We start from the raw sequence: 17,643 nt of genomic DNA on the forward strand, positions 1-17,643 counted from the left end.
GCAGTTGAAACCTCAGTTAAGATATCTCATGAATTCGATGTGCAGTTAAACGTTTTTACAGTGACAGAAAGCAAAGTGTCACTGGTCCAGCTCACTTAAAGGCCACATGTGACCCATTGTGTAAAATTAAATTGTTATCCCTGTCTTAGATAGTCTCAAGATTCAGCTGTTGTCTGTGGGGAACAGGCATACATTTAAACTCTATTGACATCATTTGATTTTTATTTATCTCAATTTTGCTGCTGCCTTGAGACAAAACCACTGGCTTCAGGTTAAATCACAAAGATCAGATGGGTGATCCACACCTGCTTCCAAGCTGCAGTCTGTGGCTTCATCAGGAGAAATCTGGTCATGTGGCGCACAGTCGCCTTGAGCTACTTTGTTATATAATACAATATGTATGATCCTATTATACAACAAAAAGCAGACACAGAAAGTGAGGCACAGGGATTGCATTACTCTTGAATACAAAAGTACAGAAATCTGGAAGCTATGCCGAGTCTTCCGCTGGTCCCAGGGATCATCAGTTAACCTCGTGACTGGAAAAACTCACATGTGAGAGAGAAAAACAACCAGTGAGGACAAATGAAAAAAGACCCAGTTCACATTGATCAGTGACAAAGATCACAGTAAGCATAAAAATGATAAGCATACTGTGTTGGATCTCAGTAACAACAGTTTGTACCACAGAAGAAAAGTGCAAATATAGCCAAGTTATTGGTTTTAGTTGTGTCTCCAATTTATTTTGAAGCTGTTTGTTTTCATTACCATCAGCATCCAAAGCCACAAATACTTTGGCTCTTCTGTCAGGGACGTTGAGATCCAGTCCAGGCGACTCATTGTTCTCCTAACTTTTCTAGTATTTTGTGGCCTACATCGAGTCTGGTGTGCTGGTTGGACACTGCCCCAGTTATTCTATCTTCTCATTAATCACAGGATCTTTTTTTAGCATTTGGGCTCCTCAACAGTTCAAGGCCTCATTTGTTGTCAGTTTACCACCTGAATCGTGGAGCCATGGTGTATTAACAAGCTGCTTCATAAGACACGAACCATCATTGGTCAGAATCTGGAGGCGTGTCAGTCAGTAAGAGACAGAAGTCACCAAACTTTACACCAGGGGTGGGCAACCCCAGGCCTCGAGTGCCGGTGTCCTGGAGGTTTTAGATGTGTCCATGATTCATCACAGCTGATTTAAATGGCTAAATGACTCCTCAGCATTTCTTGAAGTTCTCCAGAGGCCTGGAAACAAACTAATCATTTGATTCAGGTGTGTTGACCCAGGGTGCGATCTAAAACCTGCAGGACACCGGCACTCGAGGCCTGGAGTTGCCTACCCCTGCTTTACACGCTCCACACAGACAGCAGAGCCTTTCTGTGACAGGTCCACAGACCTGCTCCATATTTATATTTCTGTATTTGTGAATGCAGTCTGCACGTCTTTATTGCCCAGTGTCAGTCTTACTTTTCTTTATCTTAACCTTGTATTTATTTTCTTTTTATTCTGTTTTATAAATAAAGATCTGACAGCTTATGGCCTTCCCCATGTGCCTGTGGAACTTTAACTTAACTCTGTTATTTATTTTTTTTATCCTACTGCTGCAACACAATCATTTCCTCTGTGGGATCAGATATTTAAGGAACTCTCCTGAAGAGTTTGGAAGAATGCTCTAATCCAGGGGTGGGGAACTCCAGGCCTCGAGGGCCGGTGTCCTGCAGGTTTTAGATCTCACCCTGGGTCAACACACCCGAATCACATGATTAGTTCATTACCAGCCTCTGGAGAACTTCAAGACATGCTGAGGAGGCCATTTAACCATTGGAGTCAGCTGTGTTGGATCAAGGACACATATGAAAGCTGCTGGACACTGGCCCTCGAGGCCTGGAGTTGGACACTCCCACAGCTTTACAGATGCTTTCTTTTGAACTATGCACTGATAACAAGTTGGATAATCATCATATTTGACCTAGACTGACTACAAAGATTTTCCCAGATTCTTGGCAATGTTGTTCCTAAATGTTTCACCCATTCTGAACACACAAGTCTGACAGTAGTGAACCCTCTTCTCTATCTTCAGTCTCTCTGGAATGACCTCTTTTTGTGCCTAATCATGTTACTAACCTGCTGCCAGGCCCAACCTGAAAAGTCTCACTGGCTCAAATAAAAATGAGCGAAAGAAAATAATAATAATAATAAAAAAAAAAAAACTAACGATGATTGTTCTGAGGTGTTTGTAGCTTTAAAATTAAATTTTTTAATTAAATATTTGGTTTGAATTATACACAACTCAAAACTGATGGTGACAACTTTACCTACAGGCTAATAAAGTTTTCCCCCTCGTGTGGGCTGAGTCTTTCAAACAGCCGAAGCCTTCTGTGAGGTTTAAAGCACTCTGCTGGTGATAACGACAACAACAAAACACTTTTTAAAAATACCAACAACAAAAAAATGTTTATTTTGTCTTTTCCTGTATGTACAAAACATTATGACAAACTAATTTAAAGGCCAGATCACATTCTTATGATACGACCGCTACACTCATCAGTCCTGTACACCGAGTCCCAGGCAGAGCAGGAGCCTCCTCAGACTCCATCTATTTGAACTGATTATCAATGAGAGTGCCCTTCATCTTGGCCTTCTTGGCCTCCAGCTCAGCCAGCTCCTGCAGCCTCCTCTTGCTCATGCCCTTCCTCTCCAGCTGCTTCTCGATCACTTTGGCATTCTGGGCATAGGAGTCCGCCACCTCCCTGGCCTCGATCTCCTCCTCCTCCTCGTCGATGGTGGAGACGGTGACGGAGCTGAACTTGCCCATGTCTTTGGTCCGCTTGGTCATCATCACTCGGACTTTCTTGGGAGCCTCGGGCTGCTTCTGGCTGTAGACGCTGGTGTTGCCGAAGCCCTGCCCGAACTTGACCACGGCCCCGTCCACGATGAAGGTGGCCGGGTTGTTCTTCTCCTGGTGCTGGTAGAAGAGCAGCAGGCCGCATTTGCCGCACTTCTTGCGGTACTGCCTCTCGATACCCTCGGCTCTCTTGATGTACGTGTTTTCGTCCTCCTCCACGTTGCAGAACTTGTGAGCGTGTTTGGCGGCGTCGATCACCCGGGCTTTGTCCCGGGGTCTCATGGGCAGCTTCTCCAGCTGGCAGTCCAGGACCAGAACCATCTGGCCGCACAGGCAGTAGTAGACGTGGAGGGGCTTCTCTCCGTCGTCGTACTCCTCCCGGTCTCTGGTGTCCGAGCACACGACGCTCCTGGAAACCACCTTCGGCATGTTCACACGCGTGGGTGTATTTTACTACCAGGACGGGATCAGAAACACCGCTACAGCCAAACTTGCCCAGAAAATAGAAACAACGCAATAGTTCCTGTGTGCACCGACGATATTGTTCCCGCGAGAAACCCAAGTGCCGAATATTTGTTCCGCCTTCACAGATCGCTCCGCGAAACTCAAAATATATAGATTTTATTACAACCCCAAACCAAGAAATACAACTTTATTACAGATTAAACGTATGTATGTAACACTACCTCACAACAATAGTGCTCTTTGCAAGCACCTCCAGGGCAGGTGTCCCGCAGGTTTCAGATCTCACCCTGGGTCATCAACACACCTGAATCAAATGTTCAGTTCATTACCAGGCCTCACGTTGAGGGGGTCATTTAAGCCAGCTGTGTTGGATCAAGGACGTCTAAAACCTGCAGGACACCGGTCCACCCTTGGGCTACAGTAACAGAGCAGAGGAGGATCCTCTTTGAGCCAGCACGTAACAGGCCATGATTGGAGGCGAGGGGAAAGACAAAGGATCAAGAGACTGTATTTGCCCCCCCCCCAAATTCAACTAGGCAAACGGGCTAATAAGTTTAAATTCCATTTCTGGTTAAACGGGTCAGACATTTTCAGTCTGCTGGCTCACAGCCACGTGTAACAGTTCTGGACTAATTTTATAGCAGCTTTTGTTCAGTTCAAGTTACTGAACTTCCGTTTTCCAAATGCTAATACTGCGCCGACCTTGTCCAACACGCCAGCTAATGCATTTGGAGTTCCGACTTTAGATTTGAGAACAGTTTCTTTGCATCCCTGCAAGAGCCTTTTAAGTGGGCCACACAGTTTAGTATCAATCATGAGTCAATTTAACTTTAGTCCTTATTCCAAGATGGAGATTCCAGCATTAGACAAAGTACCACAGAGCGTGACCAGAGTGAAATGACATCAGCTGAATACACCAGACAGGTCATAGCGTCAATAAACATGTTTATTTCAGACACCCAAAGACAAGTACAAAATCATCCGTCACCATTTTGTGGACGTGTAAATTTATGATTAGTGGCAAATAAATGACTCCATAATTTCAGCAGAGAGCTGATGCTGCAGACTCCTCACTGGCAGCAGCTGGTGTCGCACGTCTTCCCTTTGCACACGCAGCCAGAGGCGCATTTGCTGCAGCCGGATGGGCAGCAGTCGCAGCAGCCTGCAGTGACAGACATCATTACTGACAGAACACAAAGAAAACTACAGATCTCATTAAAGCAATTCGAGCCGCTGCGCATTTTGTTTTTTTAATGGCATCAAATGCGGAATTTTGAAGAAATGGCGCATGACTATAAGACACAATCGTCACACTATGCATGTTACTTGGGAAGATAAACAGGAGCGTAACATTAACAGGTCGACAGATTACGGTTTGCTGTGCTGTGAGGTGTTAGACTTACTCTTCTTACAGCTCTTGCATGAGCACTTTGTGCACGTGCAGGTTCCTCCGCAGTTGCAGGTTCCAGCTGAACATAAAAAAGTCAGTTGAGTTTCATGTGGTCCGCTGGTAACAAGCAGCGCATTAAATAGCCTTGTTAAACAGCGGCAGGAATACTCACTCTTGGCGCACTCGCAGGGGTCCATTTCTCAGTTGATGGCTCGTTCAGAGTGATGCTGGCGTTGCTCTCGTGTCTTCGGGACTTGAGTGAATGTTGTGAATGACGGTGTAGGAGTGGCTGTTTTATAGCGTCCTGGGAACAACAGAGCCGAGTGCAAAACACGCCTGTCAAGCTACACGCAAGCACGTGGTTAATGATTACAAAGAGGTTTGTGCACACGGCATGGTCCAACCTTTCAGCAGCGGGAACAGAGAGATCCTCATAGCCAGATCTATGGCCTGCTGCCTGAACATTATATAAGAATGTGACTCCTGGAGAAATTCAATCATGCAATTAATTCATGTATTTAAACAGAGGAGAACATCTTCAGGCTACACGGAGATGTGAACACACGGTCACAAACGCTCACCAACACTGATTCATGCAGAATGGGCTACATGAAGTGCGGGTCTCCAATCAGGACGTCTTAGTTTTATATGGATGGAAGTGACTCTCATATTAACCATTTGGGGCTAATATGAGAGGATGTTGGGTGGATGGGCGCACGAATGATCACCAACAGTATTATTTTAAAAATTACAAAAAAACTTTTCAGCATCTGCGAAGATTCTTCACAGAAAACATTTCCGTTCAGTATTTTCATAACAAACTTAACCTTATACTTGATTAATTGAAACTAATACACTCTATGCCGGTATTATTTTGACAGTGCGATCATTTCGTGGGAGTAAACATCCGCATTAAATATCCTAAATCCAAATCTAACCGCTCATTTAAAAAATAATAACACATGTAATATATCGTGTGACTCCTCATTTGCTCATTTTTTTTATAATAAAAACAATATAGTCATCATGATGTTGAACAACTGCTGCGGAGAACACGGGGTGTTTCTGGCGCTGTGCACACGGTGCAAACCAGCTGGCGTCTGTCTGCTGTCGGTGCCGAGCTGCACCCGGCCGCTCGTGAGCGAACCGAAGCAAACAGGCTATTGTAATATGCTGCGTTCACGTACCGTGTGCTATCGGAAATACCGGATTCAGCAGCGAGCCGTGTGCATATGGCACGTGAGACGTCGCGTCTCCCCACAGAGGACAGAGAAAATTGTTGTGCATTGTTGTTACACAATATATATATTTTTAATAATAGCAGTCTTACAAGAAATTAAACACCAAAATCGCACAACGCATAAAATATCAGTGGGGAAACATCGGTGCGCAACAATAAAGAATCAAACAGAATAGGCGAGCTTTAAAAGAAGTGCTTTGTCGGTATGTGTGAGTACAATAGAACAGAACAAAATTAATCTCGGCTTCCGTAATCCTGGATGCTTCGCACTTGGTTGCTTAGTTTTTTATGTCTGTTTGTCTATAAAGACGATCTGTGTTTACAATTCTTAGGTTTTCCATGACGGGAGCGTGAAGGCAGCATCATTCACTGCACTCGACACAGTCACTGGAGTGTTTGTCCATTAACATGTAGTTTCTAGAAAGAGTGTGTCAGCCGATGTAAACCGCAGGGAGCGACGAGCGAAACGAGCTTTAGAGATGAGTGCTACTCTTCTTAGCGAAGCAGCTGAAAATGGCAATTATGAGGGGAAAAAATCGGTCATAATATAATAATACTGCAATTAGATTCAGTCCATCCATTTCCTATCGTTCATCCAGGGTTCACACAGACCTACAAATCAAGAAGAAGACACTTTAAATAACTCAATTACCTGAGCTGACTGTCCAAAAACATTGGTGAAAACAGAGAGGGGAACTACTGTGCCTTCCCCCCGTTTCTTTTTGTTTTCTTGGACTCTAGTGGAGTCCCAGCTATGTTCACACAACCTTCTGTGCCTGCACAACTTTTCATTTAGAGTCATCAGACCAAAATGTCTCTGGGGACAGAGGACACTTTATAGGACTTGGACCAAATTGAATGCTTCTGTCTGGGATGCAGTGTCACATGTTGGTGCAGTGATTAGCAGCAAAGTCCAAACACAGGTTTGTTGGTTTAACTGGTGATTCTAAACTGGTCACTGTGAGATTGTGAGGATGAATGACGTTGTTGGGTCTGTGTTTGCACAAGCCCGGCTAGTTTAGAGACTTATTCATCATGAAGAAAACAAGACATAACAGAACATCTTCAAGCGGTTTTTCACTCGCTAACGAGGGACGCTTTGGTCAAGAACCAGCTCTTGGAGCCCACGCTCCTGTCTCCAGCCCAAAATCCTTCCAAGAGCAGCTTCCCTCACAGCTATTTATTGACAAACTACCCATCACAGCACAAGCACCTCCCTCTGTAAAACCCCCTTCTAAGACAAGGCACTATGTGTGTGTATGTGTAAGCACGTATATGCATGTGCAAGAGTGTGTGTGTGTGTGTGTGTGTGTGTGTGTGTGTGTGTGTGTGTGTGTGTGTGTGTGTGTGTGTGTGACCTCCTGCTGACAAAAAGGTCATAAAAGCAGGAAGCTTACAACAGAAGCTTCTTCTACAATAAAACCAAAGGTGGTCAGGATCAAAGGGATGTCTTGAACTCAGATTTACAATGACAACATTCAACAATTAGACTTAACAGACGTCCTTCTCTCTCCCAGGACCCCAAGGCTACGCCATGCTGGGTCATACATGTTTTGTTAACCTTTAAATGAAACACTGCCACTAAAAAACACGTTTGCATTATTTACGGTTTAAAAATGTCAGTGCAGCAGTGCAGTGTTTCAGCCACTGTCTGAAACAAGCTGTTATAACTCCGCCTCTGTTTGGCCTACATCCTTTTGATTGGCTGCTTCTTACAAGCAGAAGTTTTGAACAGCTGCTTTTAGGGATTTTTGTTCTCCTAGCCACAGCTGTGTGACTGAGATCACACCATCAATATAGTCATGTCATCAAAATAAGGCCATCCCCTCACTGAAACATGATGTGGTAAATGGCCTGCATTTGTATAGCGCTTTTCTAGTCCTTAAGGACCCCAAAGCGCTTCACACTACATTCAGTCACACACACATTCACACACTGGTGATGGCAGCTACATTGTAGCCACAGCTGCCCTGGGGCGCACTGACAGAGGCGAGGCTGCCGGACACTGGCGCCACCGGGCCCTCTGACCACCACCAGTAGGCAAACACGGGGTTAGTATCTTGCCCAAGGATATTTGGCATGCAGCCAGGAGGCAGCCTGGGATCGAACCACCGACCTTCTGATTAGTGGCTGACCTGCTCTGCCACCCCCGCCACATGATATAGAGCCAGGAGCAGAACATTTTCATTATTTGAAATTTTAGCCATGTTTTTATGAAAAGCCAGCATTTTAACAGCAAACGTGACACAAAGTAAAACAAGAGAGAAGAAAAAAGCTCCACCTTACATGTAAATAACCTGTCATACATCCTTTATGAATACACTGCTTGGATAAATATGCAGTAGTTCCTGTTTTTGTACATGATTAATTTTGGACGCTGGATGTGAGAACTGTCCATTACTCCCTGAAGGTGCTGTTTCAGTCCGGGAGCGCTAGAGGGAGACAGTTACACATGTATCTACTGGTGGACAAGAATGCATAATATGAAACAACTCAGCTGCAAGTGCAAGTAACTGGTGTTAAAATATTTAAAGGCAGATACCAACAACCCAAATTCAAATGGCACAGGTGGCCTTACGTGCTCTATTTGAACTAGAATGCCTGACTTAATGTGATGGACACACGTTAACGAGCAGTTATAGGAGAGGAAAGTGTGGAAGTGGCATAACAACATCCCCTGTCCTGGTCAGAGCCTCTTTGCAAGTGTTGCTCTGCTCATTCTGAGAAGTGATTACGCTGTCTTAAATTTCATACTCAGTGACTGTCTGCATGTTCTGTCCACCAAGATGTGTGTTTATGTCAAAGGTCAGTAATGCCGACAGACAGACTATACTTTACACTGATGGGATATTCTAACAAAGTGTTAGGCATGCTCCCAGCAAGACTCGCTTCTCTTAACTGTGTGTGTGTGTGTGTGTGTGTGTGTGTGTGTGTGTGTGTGTGTGTGTGTGTGTGCGTGTGTGTGTGTGTGTACAGGGCAGACAGCTGAGCTGCTATATTTGATCCTTCCAAGCCCAGCATGGGACAGGGTACATCCACTACACACACGCAAAAATGACATGCTGACCATTGCAAGGGATTTTATTTTGCATTAAAACTGAGATAATACAACTGAGTTGCTACAATGCACTTTTCACAACTGTGTAGAATATATATATATAATATTTAATTCAATGAGCACAGATATTGTGAGAAAATGGTGTCAGCTGCGGAGCGCTCCTGCCGCTGAGCTCTGAGTTATTTGCTGAGCATGCTGGGATCTTGTTCCACCTGGACAGGCATGTCTGTGTCTTCTTGGATCCACTGAGCACACGGTGTCAACTACCTCGCAAAAAAAAGAAAAAAGAAAGAAAACCGGAGCTTCTCTTGCAGTTTGTGGAGACGGCGGCCTATTGCACGGTAAACCCATGTTAGCAGCGGAGCAGTTTTCCGTATGGGCCACGTGTTCTCTGTTCCAGATGATCTGCTGTTGGACAGACTGTGAGAGGAGGAGTGAGCACTCATCAACTTTCTAGGAAGGTTCTTTCTAATCTGGTGACAGAGCCCGTCCTCAAGCAGGTCAGTGCAGCACAAATGATGAATTCAGCAATAAACGCTTCACTAATAATAATTTTTAAATAGTAATGAGATAAAACCTGCAAAGTTGAGGTGGATTTTCTTAAACTGACCGCTGAGATGAAGCTGCAGTAGGTGCACTAAACAACGGTTTGTTTTCAGTCACTGAGTGAAGAGGGTGAGTAGGTGTGAGAAATGCTCATGATTCATGTTGAACCAAACAGATCCAGAACAGCTTTTCGATTACTATAGAAACAAGCTCGAGAACTTCTGTAGTCATGCAGGGACGCGGGGAGCAGGTACGTAACTAAAAAGTTCAAATAAAAGATTTAAAAGTGAACAGCTGAGTGTTTTATGCATCGGCCTCGCAGGGGCAGTGTTGGATTTTGTACCAGCACAAACTTATATTTCACTGTCTTATTATTGTTGCTCCTTTCGCAGTATTTCATGCACTTAAATGTGAAATGTGTACATGTGCTCTCTGACAGAGTAGCAACAATACAGATTATCCAGTTTCAAAGCTCTGGCTGAAGCAGCCCTGAGTGTGTGCTGTGCACACCACAGAGCTTAGGCTATTCAATTCTCGCTAAAACATAATAACGTTTCCACTCCACCTAATTTTAGCAAAGCGGGCTGTGATTGGTTTGTTTTCTCTCATGTATGCTAAGAGCACTACGGGACATCATTTACTGTCTTCACAGGCTGCCATGGATCATGTGCTGGACATAGCTGACTGTTACTTCTTCACTCCTTACATTTACCCGGTCTCATGGCCTGAGAGCTGGGCTGTGCGCCAGATTATCAGCCTGTGGGTGGTAACCAACGTGGGAGCTCTGCTGGTTTACCTGGTTTTTGGTGCTCTTAATTTCTACTATGTGTTTGACCATGTGCTCATGAAGCATCCGCAGTTTATTGAGGTAGGCCAGTGGATGGATAGCCAGCTTTGGTACCATTTCCAAACCAAGGTTGTCCTAAACCCCAACTTTGTGCATTTGCTTCACTAACAGCATCAAGTAAGAAAGGAGATCCAGCTGGGAACAGTCTCCATCTTCTGGATGAGTTTTCCCACCGTGGTGCTTTTCTTCTGGGAAGTCAGAGGACACAGCAAACTTCATGACAGCATCAGTGAAAACTCCCTGGGTGAGAAAACGGTTATTTACATATTATAGCACACGATTCATGTTCACTCCAGTTAATGTAAAACTAAAAATGAGATTCTCAAAGTGAGCCTACTGTATTTAATGAATGTACTGTTAAAATGCTTATAGTAAATATGGCTAAAGGCTCAAATCAGAATACTTTATTGATCCCTGGGGAAAATTATTTGTCATTACAGTGCTCCATTATAAACAAACAGTAAAAGAGACAGACAATACACAAGAATAGCACAACATATGCAGGCATATATATCAGGGCTCTAGACTAACCTTTTGCCATGGGCGCACCGGCACAAAAGTTAGGCGCACTCAGATTTTTCAACCGCATCGCTTAACACCGCAGTTTTACATGTGCACTTTCTTTGGGGGGGGAAGTCCATACAGACAATATTAATTTCTAAATTATTAACTAACAAACTTGTGCTTAAAGTGCTTTGTCAATATTGTAGAAAATGTTAAACTTAATCATCATCTCGGCTCCTCTGACGACCTGTTTGCTGCTGTCTGCTGCTGAAAGGCCGTGGGCAGAGGGGACACTTGGGCATTTATTGCAGCATATAATGTGTTTCCTGGATACACTGTGCTTTTTCAGCATTCAAATATTGATGGCACCGTGTCAGAGCTGGCTATGAATTTCAGACAGATCAGGCCTTAACTTAACAAAAAAGTTATCAATAGTTCTTTTCATCTTTTCCTATTACAGCTACATCCACTTCTCTCAGGCCTAGGCTGCTCACTAGGGCTGGGTATCATCACTGATTTCTATAATCCATTCAATTCCGGTTCTCAAAGTCCTGATTCGATTCAATTTAGCCTCAGACAGCAAAAAAAATATAATTCTGATCATTTATCAGTACTGATACATGTGAGACTTCATCAGAATTGTGAACATCACAGCAGATGCCTTTGTGTGAAAGTAACTGAGGATAAAACACAGAAAAACATGAAGGAGATTTTCCTGGTCTGGCTTTTTATAGCAGATAACCTTAAAAATATTCTACAATGTTCTGTAATTTTGCATAATTTTAAGAAGTTTAAATTTCTTCAGTGTTGAACAACAGAAATTAGGCTTTCTTGTCCGAGGTCATTTAAGTGAAAAAAGAGGAAGACAGCGCTGTAAACAACGGTATAGTGAGTAGATAAAAAGTGAGTAGATATCCCTCATATGGTCATCTCAGCTGCACAGCTGTGTTTAGCACAATCGGGTGCTTCTGAGAGGCAGCCAATCAAAAGACAGCTGCCTTAAAGTGAAGGGATGAGATTTAAAGTGCTTTTTTCAGGGAGAGGCGAGTGGCTGCACTAAGGACAAGTATGAAGTGAATGAGCGTGTCCACTTTAAGGCTGCGTGTGATTAACTCACTGAAACTAACCAACCCACAAAGAGTCTGCAAAAATGAAAACTCATGTATGTCTCTGCTCCAGGCTGGTCACGACTGTTCGTAAGCATCACTGGTTTCTTGTTCTTTACTGACATGTGTATATACTGGATTCACCGCGCCATGCACCATCAGAACATTTACAAGGTGAGCTTCAGCATCTGTACTACACGTGCCCCAGGCAGTCAGTTACCTTTGTCAGTGGGTGGCTTCCTATAATAAAAGGGTCCACCTGTACCAATGAAACAATGATTGCATGACCTTTTGGGCTTTCAGCACTTTTATGCTCACAGTTGTTTGTACCAAACAGGTTACAGGCTCGGTTTAGCACACAGTAAAACACCGAGCAGCCGAAGGAAACATGTAGAATATTCTTTTACTCTTATAGTTATTTTACCTCCACAGCTTTGACTTCGTTTGTCTTGTGTATCTTCTCATTAAAAGAAAATCTCAGACTTGACACCATTTGTGTTTCTCCCCCTCAGCACTTACATAAGCAGCACCATACCTTCAAGATACCAACACCGTTTGCCAGCCATGCCTTCCACCCACTCGATGGCTTCCTGCAGAGCTTACCGTACCACATCTACCCTTTCATCTTCCCTCTCCACAAGGTGCATATCATCTGCTGTTGCTAGGAAATACTGACATGCCCGATCTGAGGTCAAAAGAGGACCACGCTGTAAACCAGGGGTTGGCAACTCCAGGTCTCGAGGATCCTGCAGGTTTTAGACGTGTCCTTGATCCATAACAGCTGATTTAAATGGCTAAATGACCTCCTCAACATGTCTTGAAGTTCTCCAGAGGCCTGGTATTAAAACTAATCATGTGATTCGGGTGTGTTGACCCAGGGTGAGATCTACAACCTGCAGGACATCGGCCCCCGAGGCCTGGTGTTTGACAACCCTGCTGTAAATCAGGGCTGCATTAAGTTACTGCTATTAAACTGCAGTAAACGTCTAAGTGACTGGACAAAGTGGATGTTGATACACTGAAACTGAGAAAGTGCACCGTTGTCTTCAAACTGTGAAATGCTTCAGCTGACATGAGTTATTTTAAACTACAGGTGGTTTACCTCTCCCTCTTTGTCTTCGTCAACATCTGGACCATTTCCATCCACGATGGAGACTACCGCCTTCCAGGCCCGCTGATATTTCTGATTAACGGCGCTGCTCACCATGTTGATCATCACCTGTACTTCAACTACAATTACGGACAATACTTCACACTCTGGGATCGCCTGGGAGGCTCGTACCGACACCCATCGGCGCTGCTGGGGAAGGGACCCCGTGACCAGATTCGCAAGCTGACGACAGAAGCAGCACAGACACAGTGATGATGGACGCTCAGAGCAGAGAGCCATTTCTGGACATTAACGGGCTATTATGCTGCCAATGGTCTAAAGCAGAAGAAAGAGACAGCCGGTACGAAATATGCAGATGCTCTAGCTAGATACTACCCAGGCAGAAGATGAAAATGATAAAGCATAGCAAAATAACACACTGTATGTTAGTAACAGTGTCATTAGGGTTAAGTAGTACTACTGGTGTGAATGTAACGAGCACAGATTTGGTGTTACACACAACTGTAGCAGAAAACTGAAAGTTGAATCGATGTGTTTTAAGCATGTTTAAGCATAAGAGCAAACCTTTTCCCCCAATAATTTGGCTGCTTTTATAGTACAGCGACATCCAGTGGCCAGACTACCTGCAAGATAACTCTGGTATTACTGCATGGGTAAAGGTGAGATGATTTTGTAACAAACTCAGGAGGCTAGATCTGTTCAAAGCCAGGGCTCCTCGTTATAACGCTGCAGAAATAAGAGCCGTGGTTTAATAAATGCACACACAAACAGGAGGACTATGTGCAACACATTTATCACGGTTTCATAAAGTATAAACAATGTTTTTATGTTTTACAATAAGACTGATGGATAGTTCACCACCAAGTAAAAGGCCAATGCGCAGAGAAGATACGGCACATTTGTGTGTCAAAACCGACACAGTGCGCACCACGTCTGTGCATTTTATTTGTACAGTTCGACTCTGTGTTAGTCTTTCAGCTTCCGGTGCTCGGTGTGTTCTCATGTAGGCTCTGCAGGGCGAGGTCTGTCCACTTCATCTCTTGCTCTTTCACAGACTCTGTCGATCCCCCGTTGTCCTGCTCAGCCTCAGGCAACTCACTCTGCAACAAACCAGCATCAGAAACTGGTGATCTGCTGGGATTTTCCCACAAAACCGTAACTTGTGTTTAAGGTAACATACAAATGGGTGAAAATGTGTTGTTGATGTTAGAGATCAGAGGAGAATGTGCAGACAGTTTCAAGCTGATAGGAAGGTGAAGGCAATCCAAGCACGCAGAGCTTTGAACGCACATGAAGCAGATGGACTACGGCGGCAGAAGACCACACAGGGTGCTGCTCCGGTCAACTAAGAACGGGAAACTAAAGCCGCAATTCACACAGGCTCATGAAACTTTGAGAACAGAAGACTGGAAAAATGTTGCTGTTTCTTGTACACGATGTGTTCACGGCACATGTAGTGCAAGTAGGAGATCTGGATCATGGACGGCCAAATCAACAGCAACGTGATGCTATCATGTCAACATGGTTCAGCATCTCAGAAATGTCTCCAGCATCTTGTTGAATCTTCGCTATGAAAAATCAGAGAAGTTCTGAAGGCTTTAACCCAGGCAAGGTGTATCTAATGAGTGTATATAGTAGAAAGCAGGCAAGCATGCGCATGTCATCTTCTGTAAACCGAGAACAGGAAAGAGAAGTATACCAAAGCAAAATCCCCCCCAAAACCACGTGTATATTTAAGCTTATGTTCATATCCTCTCATTCTTCTCTATTTTATACTCGAACTCTGTAATATGCAACTTCTGTCGGTGCTCTGCTACTGGAAACTGAACCCATCCGAGGGATTAGTAAAGCGCTATCTAATCTAAGTCACTGGCATTAAGTAAAAAGCTGGATATTATGGAGTGTCCTCTCATAAACTGCACTGCTCGGGAACATCCTGCAAAAACATTTCTGCTTCCTGTAATCGTTGGTCCTTGTTGACGTCAACCTTAGCATTAACATTTACCAAAGGAATGGTGACGTCTTCGTACGGCAGCCTGTCTTCCCTCCAGGCATCATCGGTGAGATCCAGGACTCTCCCATCCCGTTGGATTTCACTGTCCATCCTCCCGCCGAGACACAGCCGGCTGCCAACTAACCTCAACAGCAGGGGAGCAACAGGACCCCAGATTTACGTCCGAGAACAACGCCGTTGCTGTTTGAGAAGAGCAGTCGCAGTAATTCTACGTACCCAGTTGTCACGTGCTGATGACGCAGTGAATGGCGCCTTTACGTGCAGTGGAAAAATACGAATTGACGAGTTTTACTAGCAGGAGATCCAATACAATTTCTCGAAACCACAGATTGCATATATGCAGTACATTATATGCAGTATATATGTATGTTTATGTACAGCCATTGGTCCAAATATGTGAACTTACACAAGAGCAACATTTAGACTGCTACGTGGCATTTATGCTCCACAGTATACAGCCTTGTATGCCACCTGAAGGCAAGTTTAGCCCATCAGGAGTTATTTTAGAGTATTATCTAAATGACCTGATTCACTGATCATTGGGACCCAAAAACTGTATGCAGAAAATGGTCAGTGACCATTCAAGTCCTTGCTTTGTCACAGCCCTCCCACATATTTAAAGTGACGATTAGTTGAGTTTCATGTATCTGTCTTCTACCACATGCATGCATGCATGTGTGTCTATGGTTATTTAGTGCCCCATGGGTTGTGGTATGTTCTATATTTTGGTGAGCAACACATACCGTCACTCTTTCTCCAATGATTATTTTGCACTTAAGATCATGCAATATCAAACAGTGGCCACACACTGTGGTTTCTTTTGGTTTCTTGTTATTGTTGTTTTTTATGTCTTCCTTTATTTGACCGCCAGACTGCCTGATTTTTTATCTCTGACAGCAAAGCAAAAAAACCTGCTTTTCACATCTAATCTATATTTTTCTTCTTCTCAGTCTTCTAATCAGGCCTCTTTCTGTTGTGTTATAACTTGGTTTACTCTGATTAGTGTTTGCTTGTGAGACTGTCCAGAGCACGTCTGAGAGGAGGCAGTTAGCAGCATTACATCTGACATATGAGACTCTTGTATGAGTTCAGGGAGATGTTTGAAGAGAGGAATAAGGTGGTGCTGTGTTTAAGGTACCTGATGGAAAATAGTGCTCATATTTGAATGTTAATTATTAGTATAGCGAGCTGGGGGATACTATTAAATATTTTAGGGTAGATTTTAACCAAAGTTCGGAAATATAGGCAAATTATTAAGTTTTTTTTGGGGTTTTTTGTTTGTTTTTGCCAGGGCCAATATCTGTCAGTAGCTGTAATTATTTCTTTAAACTATGTCCAGCTGCTGATGACAGTCTTTTTTTTTTCAGTACAAAAGAGTCGGAGCCCCGTCCTCTCGCGCTTTCTTTGAAAGTCTCGTGAGATTATGTGAGGTCAAGCGCCTGGGTCGTCATTGCTATGGTAACCACATGTTTCTCTGTCTTCAACCCGTGACCAGTCGGTGTATTTTGGTGAGTTCACGAATCTAAGGTAATTATATGAATCACATCGTAGTTTGGAAACAAAAACGCTTCAGTCAATAAATAAAAAAAACCCAGTGGTGCGAAATTTAGCGCTAGATAGTGAAGTTAAAAGAAATGAATAGACATGAATCACAAAGATCGCTGGACCGCTCTATGCTCGAAAACAATTTAACTGTAATCACTGAAATATATATATAATCTTAAATCCGTGTAAAACTAATACCCGCTATATGCAACTCTCCATTGACCATTAGTGAGTCCACATGTAAATGTGTAAATAATCTCCTAAATCGTTTCCCCCTCCTTTTTTAATAGAAGATCAACAATGCCTGTTTCTCCAGAGCAGCAGGCAGAAGATGCCAAAACATCAACCAGTCCTGGAAACCCAGTTTTTACCTGCGTGATTACTCCACAAGCAAAAGATCTGATGTCTGCAGCGGGAACAAAGCTCGAAAGCATCATGTATAAGACCACATCCGCCGACTATGGTCGCCTCCCTCCAACCTTTGAAAGCTCTCCGTGCACTTTCCACCCCAAATCACAAAGATTCACCGAAGAGCTGAGGAAGACCGGGATGTATCGGAACTACTCCTTTAATACATCCTTGGACCGCAGCAGGGTGTGTGACTGCTTTGCAGGACATGTCTTTTGAAAAAAAAAAGCATAAATCTCAAATGTAACGACTGCAGTATTCAATATCTGCACATGTGTGAAATTAAATGACACTGTTTAGCATGTGTGTTGATGTTTTTGTTTTCCTAGGCGTTTGATTTATTTGTCTTAACCTGTTAATATTATATGTATATATTATTTTGAACCTCAGATGAATTATAAACACATAGGTAGTCCATCTGGCATTACTAAATAGATAAAATATCCTTAATTGATGTTTCGGAGAGTAAAAAAAAGAAATCTTTCTTTCTTTTTTTTTTGAAGGGGGGGGGGGTCGCTTTAGTAAATGTTTCAGGCTGAACGAATAAAATGTGTACAAATTTAAAGGTT

At 43.5% G+C, this 17,643-nt stretch overlaps 5 protein-coding genes across 7 annotated transcripts; 2 read left to right on the forward strand and 3 right to left on the reverse strand.

Moving 5' to 3' along the window:
- Nucleotides 1-2,420: 2,420 nt before the first annotated feature.
- steep1 (STING1 ER exit protein 1) lies at nt 2,421-4,125 on the reverse strand. Its single transcript, XM_005935787.3, has one exon. It carries the CDS (start codon nt 3,267-3,269, stop codon nt 2,592-2,594), a length of 678 nt encoding a protein of 225 aa, XP_005935849.1. The 5' UTR covers nt 3,270-4,125; the 3' UTR covers nt 2,421-2,591.
- A 108-nt stretch (nt 4,126-4,233) lies between these two features.
- Nucleotides 4,234-5,018, reverse strand: mt2 (metallothionein 2). The gene is made up of 3 exons (XM_005935788.3): nt 4,868-5,018; nt 4,709-4,774; nt 4,234-4,467 (listed from the first exon to the last, which is right to left on the reverse strand). The coding sequence occupies exons 1-3, from the start codon at nt 4,890-4,892 to the stop codon at nt 4,376-4,378; spliced, it is 183 nt and encodes a 60-aa protein (XP_005935850.1). The 5' UTR covers nt 4,893-5,018; the 3' UTR covers nt 4,234-4,375.
- Nucleotides 5,019-8,953: 3,935 nt separating this feature from the next.
- On the forward strand, nt 8,954-13,765 carry LOC102307570 (lathosterol oxidase). 2 transcript variants are annotated; one of them, XM_005935796.2, is made up of 6 exons: nt 8,954-9,493; nt 10,192-10,407; nt 10,498-10,630; nt 12,070-12,170; nt 12,509-12,637; nt 13,090-13,765. In XM_005935796.2, the coding sequence occupies exons 2-6, from the start codon at nt 10,198-10,200 to the stop codon at nt 13,357-13,359; spliced, it is 843 nt and encodes a 280-aa protein (XP_005935858.1). In that variant the 5' UTR covers nt 8,954-9,493; nt 10,192-10,197; the 3' UTR covers nt 13,360-13,765. The 2 variants fall into 2 exon arrangements, with proteins under 2 accessions (XP_005935858.1, XP_005935856.1); XM_005935794.2 differs by lacking the exon at nt 8,954-9,493 and having other exon boundaries at nt 9,507-10,407.
- Nucleotides 13,766-13,883: 118 nt separating this feature from the next.
- Nucleotides 13,884-15,246, reverse strand: anapc13 (anaphase promoting complex subunit 13). Its single transcript, XM_005935793.3, has 2 exons — nt 15,113-15,246; nt 13,884-14,207 (listed from the first exon to the last, which is right to left on the reverse strand). The coding sequence occupies exons 1-2, from the start codon at nt 15,209-15,211 to the stop codon at nt 14,082-14,084; spliced, it is 225 nt and encodes a 74-aa protein (XP_005935855.1). The 5' UTR covers nt 15,212-15,246; the 3' UTR covers nt 13,884-14,081.
- Nucleotides 15,247-16,458: 1,212 nt separating this feature from the next.
- On the forward strand, nt 16,459-17,381 carry LOC102306950 (uncharacterized protein C15orf65). Of its 2 annotated transcripts, none has more exons than XM_042226209.1 (2): nt 16,459-16,629; nt 16,960-17,381. In XM_042226209.1, the coding sequence occupies exon 2, from the start codon at nt 16,967-16,969 to the stop codon at nt 17,291-17,293; it is 327 nt and encodes a 108-aa protein (XP_042082143.1). In that variant the 5' UTR covers nt 16,459-16,629; nt 16,960-16,966; the 3' UTR covers nt 17,294-17,381. The 2 variants fall into 2 exon arrangements, with proteins under 2 accessions (XP_042082143.1, XP_005935854.1); XM_005935792.3 differs by having other exon boundaries at nt 16,460-16,648; nt 16,957-17,381.
- The last annotated feature ends 262 nt before the right edge of the window (nt 17,382-17,643 follow it).

This window comes from Haplochromis burtoni, unplaced genomic scaffold (assembly GCF_018398535.1).
Source record: "Haplochromis burtoni strain Fernald_Lab_line unplaced genomic scaffold, NCSU_Asbu1 Contig_201, whole genome shotgun sequence".
In the NCBI taxonomy this organism is placed as follows: Eukaryota; Metazoa; Chordata; class Actinopteri; order Cichliformes; family Cichlidae; genus Haplochromis; species Haplochromis burtoni.